Genomic DNA, 13494 nt, shown 5'->3' on the forward strand with positions numbered 1-13494 from the left:
CTCAGGTAAGAAAAGGTTTTGGTATTTCAGTATTTCATATGGAGACTTGCTGGGCATGTGGGGGATTTTTTTTTTTTTGTACATGTGGAGAACTTTTGATACAAGTGGAGAATGTTCATGCATGTGGGGATTTTTTTTATACATGTGAAAAAAATCTGTACATGTAGAGAGCCTTTATACACATGAAAATATTCACAGACATGGAGAATTTTTCCACAAGTAGAGAATTTCCTCACATATAGAGAATACTTATGTATGTAGAAAATGTTTCTTATGGATCCCATACCCAACCTTCACCTTTTCCAGGGAGCTTGTGAACATGGCTCGCTCCCTGCATTACTCCTCCCTGTCTCTCCTGTCTCTTACACCCTCCCTTTCCTCTCTCAGAAACCCTCAAGGTCCTGCCTTTCCCTGGGTTTCTTTCTGAAGTCTCACAAACATCTCCTGGGTCCCTCCTACCCACTTCTGACTCCATCATCTCCTCTGTCCTCTCAAGTCTTCCTATAAGACTTGAGAATAAGCAGCGAATCGTAGATCCATAGCAATCACGAGCAGGAATTCTATATGGCAAGTATATAATTGTTATAACCACGGAGGAGAAATTCATTTGCGTGTGTCCATGACTGCTGGTTGGTTTGCTCACCATCAACTGAGACTGCTCAATTTAGAATTAGACTGCTCTTTAGAATTTAAATGAGTTTTTAAGAACTCTCATAGTGGCCTGGTTAGAGTACATTAATCCACAGGTGAATTTTGAAATCCAACATGTTTGTTTCTAATCTGAAGATTAGAACAAGCACGGTTTACCTTACAAAGTCAGTCAGGTCCATTGTTCCATGAGTGCCTAAACCTTCCAGTTGATCATGAAGTTCTTCAGTTAGCGGCCCAGTAAAGTGATGTGTGTTGAAAGTTCCCATCTTCCCTTTCATCAAGGCATACAGTCTCTCATGCAGTGCAGAGAAGACATTCTTTGGAATCCATGCTAAAGACAAAGGGAACTGTTTTCAAAAGAGGCAACGATCCCTTGTGGCATATAGTCTACATCATTGTCAGCGTCCTCACAACACATAAAATCATTAAATCTGTTTGCAAAGTCATCTGTGAGTGACTGAGAGGGCTGATCCCTTCTTCCTCCAGATCTACATTCAAGGTATATCTAAAGTGAACTAGAAGATAGGGGGATGGGTATTGGAACAGAAGGGATCAGGTGGGGGATGATGGAGGGAGAGAGTGCTGGGAGAGGAAGCTGGAATTGGGGGACATTTTGGGGCAAGGTAGAAACCTAGTACAATGGAAATATCCAGGAATATATAAGAGTGACCCTAGCTAAGACCTATTAATGGCAGATAGAGAGCCAGAACCAGCCATTTCCTGTAACCAGGCAAGACTTCTAGTGGAGGGATTGGGACACCATCAAAACTATATACCTACAACTTGTCCTGCCTGCAAGATGTGCCAGGGTAAAGGTGGTGCAGAAATTGTGGGAGTGGTCAACTCAAGTAGTGTGGTCTATCTCAAGACCTATGCCACAAGAGGGAGACCACCCCTGACACTGCCTGGAGGGCCAGGAACCAGAGGATGAATAGCCTGGAGGCCTAGGATAGAACAAACATGACCACAGGGGTGTGGGGGAAATCAGGGCTGGTGAGATGGCTCAGTGCTTAAGAGCAAAGGCTGTTCTTTCCAGAGGTCCTGAATTCAAATCCCACCAACCACATGGTGGCTCATGACCATTTATAAAGGGACCTACTGCCCTCTTTGGCAGGCAGTAGTACTTGTGGAGTATTCATACATTAAAAAAATAAAATAATGCCGGGCATGGTGGCGCATGCCTTTAATCCCAGCACTCGGGAGGCAGAGGCAGGCAGATTTCTGAGTTTGAGGCCAGCCTGGTCTACAGAGTGAGTTTCAGGACAGCCAGGGCTATACAGAGAAACCCTGTCTCGAAAAACCAAAAAAATAAAATAAAATATATTTTAAAAAGTCAATAAATAATTCCTAATGATACATAGATAGGTTCTTATCGCAGAGAAGCTTCATCCAGCAACTGCTGGAAACAGATGTAGAGATCCACAGTCATTGGGCAGAACTTAGGGAATCCTGATGAAGAGGAGGAAGGCAGAATTGAAGGAGCCAGAGGTGTCAAGGATACCACAAGAACACCCATAAAATCAACCAAACATGGGGGCTCACAGAAAGTGAGTGGACAACCAGCAAGCCAGTATGGTTCTGACCTGGACTCTGCATCTATGTTACAGTTTTGTAGCTTGGTGTTCCTGTGGGACTCCCAACAGTGGGAGTGAGGGCTGTCTCTGACTCTTGCCTGCTTTGGGGAAACTTTTCTTCCTATGAGGTTTCCTTCTCCAGCCTTATTATGGAGAAAGGTGCCTGGTCTTCCTGCAACTTGATATACCTTGTTTGGTTAATATTCCTGGGAGGCCTGCCCTTTTCTGGGGGTAGGGGGTAGAGGAGGAATGGATTGAGATTGGAGGGGAGACTGAGGTTGGGATGCCATATAGGATGGAATAAACTTTAAAGAAGAAAAGAAAATGCAGAGTATCTTAAAATTCTCAGAACTCTAGATGCTGTTATTTACCCTAAGCTAATTCACTACTCTCTGACACAAACCCCCATTTCTACACACACACACACACACACACACACACACACACACACACACACCAATATCCCCACATTTTTCCCTTCTAGTTCTCTTCTTCCAACAGAGTAAACCTGACCTTGCTCTAAAACACTTTCTAATAGAAATATTCCTCTTCCTTCTACAAATATCAACTTGCGGTTAGGTCAGGGCAGAGGCTAGAGTTTTGGTTGTTGTTATCTACTTTCTAAAACAATTTTTATCTAGTTTATCTAATTTGATTGTCTTTAAACCATCTTTTAAAATAATTTGTATTTTATGATTCTGCAATGCTCAGGTTATATTGTGTATGAGCTAAATTAAATTGAGATTTTTCTGATCACAGTGATGGAATGTTTGGTAGGAATGAGAAGCTGGATCAAGAGTAAATTGTAAGAGATTTTATCTGTTCAGTGGAAATGATCAAAAGTGAGAGGCCACAGGGGAGACCCGGGAGAACGTTCTGATAATGTCCGTATGCCTCTAGCACATAAGTTAGTATCTTTTACTGAAGAAATGTTAGCACATAGAAAACTAGCCTTCAAAATATTTATATTCATCCACCAGGTGCTCCATAGCTCATTTACCAACAAACACTGGCGAACAGTGAATTCAGCTAATATTACTGCGACCTTTCAAGGAAAAATTACCTACACTTTTAATCACTCAGAGATTTTGACGGATTTTTGGCTTAATGCCAGGAAATGCATGACCCAGTACAATATTAAAGGAAAGAAAGAAAGAAGGGAGGGAGGGAGGGAGGGAGGGAGGGAGGGAGGGAGGGAGGGAGGGAGGGAGGGATGAAGAGGGACATCTGTGGGGCAAAAAGAAGAAGCCAGGGCAGATATTCTGGGAAGGATGCATGGCGCATGCACAAGAGTTTGCATGCAGCGGAGAAAAAGCCACACCAGGAACACATTCTCCAGTACCAGCAAGCAGACTCAAAGACAGATGGAGGCTGTGAGATGGGAGAAATCAACCCAGAGAGCCTCACTGACCTGGACACTATCAGGAGAGTCCATAAGAATGGCTTGTTGGTTAAGCAGTTGAAATCTGCTCTGGAGGAGCAGAGTGCAATCAAGCCAAGAGCTGAAGCCTGTGGAACACTGTGTGCACAGCCTTCTGCTGAAGTTAATAACACCTAGGTGCTGTAATACACTGAGAGTCTAGACAGCCTCTAAAATGCACCACTGGGGGAAGCCTGACTCATCCATACGTCTAAATGGAACCTAAATATATTAGACTCCCAATAGTTTCCTTTTCAATGACCCAGTTTATCATGTGTACGTTTTCCCCCTTCTAGTCCTGCTTTAAAAACAAAACAATTGCCCTTCACTATTCTTGATAGAAGACTAGGGATGTGGTCTTACTTAATTAAAACTACTCTTGGGTTTCAATGCTATAGCTCAAAGGATCTATCTAAAAATATCAGTTACCTGTGTGATAGACAGGACTTTGTACTGCTGATTCAAAATCTACATGTTCAGATTTTAGAAGCACATTGATTCCTTCTTCTTCAGTAACAAAGGTCATTCGGTTTCCCATAGCAAAGATGGTAAATACTGGTCCATACTAGAATAAAACACAAAAACACTGATATATTAGTAAGCATGGCTAAATCACGTGTTATGTATAACACAGTTTTTCCTCCAGAATTTAAGTACTTAGACTGGAGTAATGGCTCAGTTTTTTGTTTTTGTTTTTGTTTTGTTTTGTTTTTAAGGGAGGAAGGGTTTATTCTGGCTCCCAGTTTGAGGGCACAGTCAGTTCATCAGGGCCAGGAGTCCTGGTGGCAGGAGCCAGAGGCAGGTGATCATGTTGGTCTGCTGTCAGGAAGCAAGATGCTGGTGCTCGGGATGGCTCAGTTTTTAAGGATATGTACTGTTCTTGCAGAGTACCTAAATTCAGTATTTAGCACCCATATTGGACAGTTCCACAGTCATCTGTATATAACTCCAGGGGGCCTGATGCCCCCTTCTGCTCTCCACAGGTACCTACATACATGTTCACATTCACGAGTGCACACATGGACATCTCCTCTCTCTCTCTCTCTCTCTCTCTCTCTCTCTCTCTCTCTCTCTCTCTCTCTCCCTCCCTCCCTCCCTCCCTCCCTCCCTTAAAAACAAAATAAAAAATACCAATGATGAAGCAATGACACAGATTTGAAAATCTGGTTACATGTGATAGTTACTAGAAAACCTGTTTTGGTCACATTTAAATTATATGAATCCTAATTCACTTTGTCCTAAAATATCCATAATAAGATACCTATCCTAGGCCCCACCCTCTCAGAGGCAAAGGGTAGAGGGGGATGGGGGAAGGGACTCTGTAAGGGAGGGACCCGGAGTAAGACAGCATTTGGAATGTAAATCAATTAATTTTTTAAAATATATCTATCCCATCTTCCTTTTTTGATTATTAGGAAAAATAAACAATTTAAAAATATACCACTGTAGAGATCGATCTTTCAATCTTATATTCAAGATAAGAAGAAGCTTATCAGCAACATACAGCTCAATACTTCTCAAGGGAGCAAAAGAAACTTAAGAGAACAGAAGGCCTTAGAGGCCTGTTCATGTTTAGACATCATGGTGCTGGTATGGATACCAGGCCTGGGCCAAGATGGCTAATAAGCAGAATAAGGGGCAGAAACTGACTGACACTGGATGCTCAGGGGAACCAAAAGTCAGCAATAATCTAGTCTGCTATAATCACTGTAGAAAGATTGTCAAGTCTGTCTGAGTCTCTATAAGTATGGTCTTGGGGTCACTGGCAAGTCAACTTTTGCTTTGCCAGACCCTGTGTAGGTCTGTGTGGCTACCTGTAAGCTGTGTGCTGCTATGTGTGTGTGCATGCCTGCATAAGCTACCACATATTTACATGTTCTAGCATTTGCCTGGGTGTCTGCCTGCCTAGTAGCCTGTTTGCTGGTATAGATCACGTCTTGTCTCTCTAGGACTCCTATCTTTCTCTTGGCCATTGTCTTCCTGGCTTTCTGTGACCCTCCTCTTTCCTGGCACCAGAGCTCAGACTTGACAAATTTTACAAACTTCCTGATACACTTTTCCTTCTCTCTCACGTAATTCCCTGCATGAGGTCTGCCTTCTGGCAGTCTGCCCTAGTTAGTTTCAACTGTCAACTTGACGAAGCCTAGCATCTACTGAGTTTCATGGAGAGAGTGTTTAGATCATAATGGCCTGTGAGCGTGTTGGGGAAGGGGACTAATATTTTATTCATGTAGGAAGACCCAGACAACTCTGGGTGGCACCATTCCCTGGCCAGGTGGCCCTAAGCTGCTCAGGGTGAACATGAATGTGCAAGCAGTGTCCCTACATAGTTTCTACCGATGAGTTCCTGCCATGACTTCGCTCAGTGATGAACTGCGATCTGGAAGTAAAGGCCAAAAGAGTCCATTCCTCCTCTAACTTGTTGTTGGTCGGTGTTTTCTCCCAGCAACAGAAAGGAAACTTGTACAGAATTTATGACCTTATTGGAGGAAATGGATGCCATTTTCAGAGAGTTCTAATTATGTTCTAGCATCCAATACAGATGTTGGCAACAAACCACCCATTATGAAAATGAGCCATCATGGCTTTATGGCCCATTTTAAGCCTCATATGTATCTAAAGACATCATTTACTCGAATCACTACTGCAGTGTTACTCATTTTGACACTAATCATGAGACTGGCACTTGTTACAGTCTTGGTAAGTGTAGGGGGTGCTACTAGACAAGCTGTAAGCTCAAGAATCATTGAACACTGAAAACACACACACACACACATACACACACACATACACACACACACACATACACACACACATACACACATACACACCCATATACACCCACATACACACACACATACACACACACACACATATACACACACATACACACACACACATACACACACACACATACACACACATACACACACATACACACATACACACACACACATACATACACATACACATATACATACACACACACATACACACACATACACACATACACACACACATACATACACATACACACACACATACACACACACATACATACACACACACACACACACACACACACACACACAACCTGACCAGAGTCTCATTTCTCACATACAGACCCACACATAAACACCATCTTCCAGTATTACCTACTTAGAGTTGTTAACTCGTCAATACTTAAAAGAAAGCAGATTATTCTCACTGTTCAGGCTGTGTTTAAAATGTTCATTTTTAACTTTCTATTAGGAAAGCGGCCTTCTGTGACATGGTTAGTTAGGGGCTTCAAGAGGAGACCAAATTCAAACACAATGAGCCACCGACATTACTGCTGACCCAAGTTGCTGCTGTTTAAAAGAACTCTTCCTAGTATTCTGCATGGTGAAAATCATTCCGTGTAGAGCCACAAACTCTACAGCAGTGGCTTTCTGTTTTATTTGTTTCTCCTTTGTTCTCCTGTTCTTAATTTAATGGCAGCAGCTTAAGCTTTAGGAAGCAAAGACAGGAGCATCTAGTAAGTTTTAAAGTGGTTCTTATGCATCTGAAACTCAGTTTGTAATGTGGGATCTACATAAATAAGGAGGTATAAGAAACACTGCAGAGACCACACAGGTTCTCAGTACTCTCTTGTCCCTGGTGTTAGTAGCTTGAAAAACATCCAGGCTCCAGGCAAAGATGCAGTCAAGATATCCCATCACCACCACCAAGTCCTGTCTTGTCACCATTCTATGACACTAGCTCTTCTCTCACCCCGAGCTCTGCCTTAACTCTTAGGGATGGTTCATCTACTTCATTCTGTAATTGAATTTCAAGATCCTATATAGATGGAGTTAGATGGCATACAAATGGTTGAGAGTAGCTTTTACCATTAAAACCACGCTCCAGTGCCATTTAGATTCTCTGTGTTGTCAAGGCTTCATGTCTATACATTTCTGGACAGGATTCCACAGACAGTGAAGGACATTTCCTGAAGAACATTCGGGGCCCTGTTCCAAGGGTATTTTAAAAAGGGATTATGGATAAAGCTGCAGCCAGGTTGCGATGTAAACCTGAGTTTCCATTTCTGCATGAGAAACTTCAGTGCCGAGTTACATGATGAGCTGCATCTTCTGCTAATACAAGGCTGATGTGTTTTCCAGAGTGGTTGGACCGTTAGGCATCCCCAGCAGATAGGAGTGGCTCCTTTTCTCTTTACCAGCAGCTGTGACTGGCACTGCCATCTGGAGATCCTCATCATGGCATCCCTTTTCTAACTGGTCTATACTTTGCCTTTGATTGTCCGTGGCTCTTTTTACCCAGGAGACACTGGTCCTCCATGGGGCATGGGGCTCACACATACTTTATGCCACTCGGAAGCTTTCCTCTTTGTCCTCCTTGTGGGTTCTGCCACAAAGAGATGGACCTGATTTTGACAAAGTTCGGCTCATCAGCTCTTCATAGGCTGCCCTTTAAGTGCCAAACACAGTGGTATTTCCTACACCCAATGAAAGGGTGCTGTTCTCTTCTTCCTGATGTTTTCTCCTTTATGTTTCTGGTGAAGACAGGGATCTATCTTGAGTTGTTCTTTTGTTTTTGGTCTTTTTTTTTTTTTCTTCTGATTTTCTGTTTTGTTTTGTTCTGTTTTCTCCAGGTGTGAGTCTTAGGTTGACTTTCCTATTTTGTTTTGTATACTGTTGGGTTTTTTTTTTTTCCTCCTGGCTCATGAGCATGTAACTGTTTCACCAGGGTTTGAAAAGGCTGCCTTTGCTCCGTTAAGTTGCTACTGTGTCTTTGCCCCAAGTCAACTGAGCTCACTCGTGTGGATGGTATTCCAAATTCTCTATTCTGTTCCATCCATCCCTGTGTTTACTCCACTGGTGGCACCACAGTCCTAGTGACTACTAAGCATTGAAACTGAGAGAAACAATTCCTCTGGGGAGTTGTTGTTGTTGTTGTTATTGTTGTTTTGTTTTGTTTTTGTGTTCCTTTGACCTTTCCACCCAAATCTTAGAATAATGACCACAGAATCTAAAATCAAGCTCCCAGAGAATTTGAAAGTATTCCTGGATTTCAATTTGAACACAACTGATGCCTTTACTATTGGCTTAGCCAAACAACGACCACTGCTCCAAAGGGATCTCCGACTTTTTTGGTTTCTCAAGACAGGGTTTCCCTATGTAACCCCGGCTGTCCTTGAACTAGCCCTGTAGACCAGGCTGACCTCAAACTCAGAGGGCAGTCTGCTGTTCCTTCTGCCTCTGCCTCCCAAGTGCTGGGATTACAAAGGCATGCACCACCACCACCACCACCACCACCACCCGGCTAGATCTCTGATGATTTTAATTGGCATTTTGGGGGTTCTTAGCAAATACGGATCTAACCTATTGGTTTGTATTTTTACCTAAATACTTGTTTGAGTGATTGTAAGCATTGGTGCATGTTTAACCACACATATCAGCATGTCCACAACATCATCAGTAATTGCGTCAGCCTTTTGAACTCACGTAGGAACTCCAAATCCTGAGAAACATCCCAACTCGATTGTTTACTCTGATAACACTGATAACCTTAAATGACTGATGACCTTAAAGCCAGTCTTCTTCTGACCCGTGGCTAATGGCTTATTTCCAACACTCTCTCCACTACCTTGGAGCTTGTGCATTGAACCTTCAAAGTTTCTCCTTCCAAGTCATAATTTCATGGAGAAGAAAACTAAACCGTACCAACAAGACTCCTATCCCCTGATCTCCTCTCTCAGTTGTAGATCACACCACTTTACAGTCCTAGGTTACATACAGGCCGTTCCTTTCCTAAGCCCACACCTGGCTCTCTTCAAGTGTGCCTTGTCTTTTCTGCTTTATTATTATGTATTCTGTTGTCTTTGTTGATTGAGAGAACCTTTTTACCTCACCCTGGGTCACCCTAACATTCATTTTCAGTGGGGGACTTGAAAAACTGGGTTACACCCAAGTAAAGCCCCACCCAGGTGCCCAGGAGTTCTCAGTCTGCACTGCCAACCGCAGGGAAGTGCATTTCCAGCTCCTGAGGACTGGTAAGAGAAGAAGCAGCCTTACTGAGCTTGAGAACAATGGTTAAGAACGAGGCTGGAGAGCCGGGCGTGGTGGCGCACGCCTTTAATCCCAGCACTCGGGAGGCAGAGGCAGGCGGATTTCTGAGTTCGAGGCTAGCCTGGTCTACAAAGTGAGTTCCAGGACAGCCAGGGCTATACAGAGAAACCCTGTCTCGAAAAACCAAAAAAAAAAAAAAAAAAAAAAAAAAAGAACGAGGCTGGGACAGGCACAGAATCAGCAGCACTGCTTTCCACTAGAGTCGTATCTACATGCTTGCGTGTCCATGTGTGTGCACGTACGTGCACACAGAGGACAGAGGTCAACACAGGTGTTTTCATCCTTGGCTCCCATCTGATTTCTTGAGACAGGGTCTCTCCCTGAACCAGGAACTCAGGAACTGGCTTAAGTGGCTGTCTGGCAAGCCCCAGTGACTTTGCTTTCTCCACCTGGGATCACAGGTGTGCGGAAGGGTCTCATGCTTGCCCATCTGGTATTTTACTAACTGAGCCATCTTCTAAGCCTGTCCTGACAGTTAATATTTTAAAATGTTGAACAACGCTAATACAGCACCTGTTTAAAGATTAAGCTACACAGAAGACTCTTCTTGCAGCCCTCAAACTGAATCTCATCACAGAGTTCTGCAAATCCTTCCATGAAGGTCCAACAAGCCATGTGCCCCGTACAGTTTCCGGATAACTAAAATTCCCCATCAAAAGTAGGGCTAACTGCAGATATTGTGAAAAGGTGGGCTACTCTCTTCCAAAATTGCACCCTAACGCTAAGACCGATGACGTCACGAGCATGCAGAGAAGCTGCAGAAAGTTTTGCACTTCCACAGTGCAGTTTTTCTTGACTAATCTGTCTGAGAAAGCAAATGGTGTGTAAGTAACCTGGGAAAGCTGACTGGGACCAAGGCATGGCCCTGCCCACCTGAATCCCTGCCCCCAGTGGGCTGAGTACTCAGACAGGGGGGCTTTAAGTTCAAGGCCAGGCCAGGCTATTAATCAAACTGTAAGAACTTGTATAAAACAAAGAAGCAAAAAAAAATGCTGGTTCAACAGGGCCCCTAATGAAGGAGCTAGAGAAAGTACCCAAGGAACTAAAGGGGTCTCTAATGGGGTCCCTATAGGTGGAACAACAATATGAACTAACCAGTACCCCCAGAGCTTTGTGTCTCTAGTTGCATATGTAGCAAAGGATGGCCTAGTTGGCCATCAATGGGAGGAGAGGCCCTTGGTATTGCGAAAAGATTATATGCCCCAGTTCAGGGGAACTCCAGGGCCAGGAAGTGGGAGTGAGTGGGTTGGGGAGCAGGGCGGGGTTGGGGGAGGGTATAGGAAACTTTCGAGATAGCATTTGAAATGTATATAAAGAAAATATCTAATTTTAAAAATGCTGGTTCAGGTTTTTTTCCTTCTGTGTTTGGTTTGTGGGTGGGTTAGGGAATGTCTGGGTGAGTGATCAGGTTTTTTTTTACTTCTGTGTTTTGTTTGTGGGTGGGTTAGGGGATGTGTGGGCAGGTGATTATTCCTGCTTTGAGTCTTTAGTTTACGTGGTTCAAGGTCTCTGATGCACTTTCTACTATCCTGACCATGGAATAAGTCTTCAAATCACCTTCTAGGATTCAAACATCAATGGTGCTATAGCTTTTTAGAGAAAGAATACACACACACACACACACACACACAGTGTCACATAGCATCATGGTAGACTCTCATTGTTTCGTTTGACCCAGAAAACAACAGAACACTCACACATATTTGATCTGAGATAGCCTTCTCAAACATTCCTTACAAATTACTAAACTTCTATGCCCATGGGAGGCTGTGGGAAACAAAGAAATACTTTTAGGAAAGAGCCTTCTTCATCTTCCATGCACTAGACTAGTAAACATTTCACATAATTATGGTATCCAGTACGGTACAGAATTTAATATAAGTACATTTTACGTTTAAATAAAGATTAAAAGTATATATTACAACTTTTTCAAGGCAGTAAACTAATAACACAATACAATCATTAAAAAAATAAATTGTGTATTTCCCCACAAGCAAGTCTATCTTTGGAGTTTATCCTGAGGAAACAGTCAAATTGTTGGGGTCCAGGAGTCACCCCACAAACCCCATGAATACTGATCTCAGTTAAACAGAAATGGTTTATTGATCATACACCATGACTGATCAACCAGAGCAACAAAGCTCAGGCTCGAGAGCTGAAAGCTTCACTCTGGACATTTCTCAGGGCCTAAAGGCTAAAACCAGAAAAACACAACGAGTTCATGCTCAGGTACTGGAAGGCTGCCCAGAGTTCGGCCCTGACTCAAGCCATTTTAAACATCACAGTTCATATTGACCTTTAATTTCATAGGTCCTAAGTGAAGCTTATAGTGGTGGAATTTGTTAGGCTTAACAAATCTCATGCAGTACTTAACAGGGTTTGTTTTCATTATTACCCTATTCTTAGTCGAGTTATTTTTGTGCATCAGTGACTGACAGGCATATTACAGCACCAATATAAAGTATCTGGCAGGCGTGGAACAAGATGGCTACAGCTATGCACGCCTTAACAATGATAAGTTTTAAATGTTCAACTGCATGCACATAAGAATATCCCCTGAGGGAATGGTTGAAACAATGAAAAGCAGTTAGCAGCAACCCATATCACCCAACTACTGGAATTTAAATAAAATATCTTATTTGATGAAATACAGCCATCAAAGACTAGAATATGGCTCAGTGGACAAAGTGATTGCTGTGCCAACATGAGGATCAGAGTTCAAATCCCCAGACCCCAGGTAAAACCCAGACATAGAAGCTCGCATCCCTAATTCTCCAGAAGCTAGGGAGACAGAGACAGGCAGTTCCCAGAGGCTTGTTAAACAGCCAGTCTAGCTGACCAGATGGGCTCCAGATGCAGTTTGAGGACCTGTCCCAACAAAATATAGTGGGAAAACAAACTAGGAAGACACCCTGGTGCAAACCTTTGAACTCCGTGTATTCCTTCATGCATGGATTAGAACACCAACACATGAGTGTCCACACACAGAAGTGGGGGAGGGCTAGGAGAAATACTAAATGATAAGAAAATTATTCCTATATTGTGTTTACATGGAATATGGGCATGCGTGTATCACAGCACCCATGTTGGGGGGGGGGGTTCTGAGAACAATCTGAGAGAGCTGGTTCTCTCCTTCCACCATGTGGGGTCTCAGGTTCAATCTCAAGATGCCAGGCTTGGCAGCAGACACCTTTACCCACCGAGCCCTCTTGCTGGCCCTCCACCTTAGTTTTTGAGACGAAGTCTCTCTCACTGAACCTGGAGGGGTTGGGGTATGAACTCAGGCTCTTGTGGTTGCTGCAGAAAGCACTCCATCCACCATGCTGGCTTCCCAACCAAAACCACAGTAAGATCTTGGCCGCCAAAATATGAATAAAAATTAAAAGGCCAGCCAGTAAAAGTGCCTTCTCAAAATTGCTCAACATTCCGTAGCTGCTTTATGGGGAAAAAAAAAAAAAAAAAAAAAACCTTACCTTACAGTGGAATCCATCACTTATCTCCTCAGGGCAGGGTAGAAGGGAGGGAGGGACTCACCAATAAAACTAGTATCTGGTGGTAGGGATGGGGAGAGAAAGAAAGAATATTGGGGAGCTTTTAACCTGTAAAGATCAACTTAGCAAATCAAGTTTTATAAAATCGTAGAGTTACCTCTACTTGTGATACAAATTTATTACTCATTTTCACAAACTGAAATCACGGAAACTCTTCTGTCGCCGCCCCAAAACTACAAGCTTACCTC

At 43.1% G+C, this 13494-nt stretch overlaps 1 protein-coding gene across 5 annotated transcripts in view; it reads right to left on the reverse strand.

Moving 5' to 3' along the window:
• The window catches only part of Cyp39a1 (cytochrome P450 family 39 subfamily A member 1), a 106462-nt gene that overhangs the window by 92382 nt on the left and 586 nt on the right, over positions 1–13494 (reverse strand). For 4 of the 5 annotated variants that reach the window (XM_085832894.1, XM_029471578.2, XM_029471579.2 and 1 more), the window contains exons 2-3: positions 4075–4210; positions 808–982 (exon numbers count right to left, since the gene is read on the reverse strand). In XM_085832894.1, the coding sequence (XP_085689020.1) occupies positions 808–982; positions 4075–4210 (311 nt within the window). Of the gene's footprint in view, positions 1–807; positions 983–4074; positions 4211–13228; positions 13305–13494 lie in introns of all 5 variants that reach the window. The other variant, XM_029471580.2, reaches the window with a different exon arrangement.

The sequence above is a fragment of the Mus caroli genome, unplaced genomic scaffold (assembly GCF_978045245.1).
Source record: "Mus caroli unplaced genomic scaffold, Mus_caroli_1 scaffold_18, whole genome shotgun sequence".
In the NCBI taxonomy this organism is placed as follows: domain Eukaryota; kingdom Metazoa; phylum Chordata; class Mammalia; order Rodentia; family Muridae; genus Mus; species Mus caroli.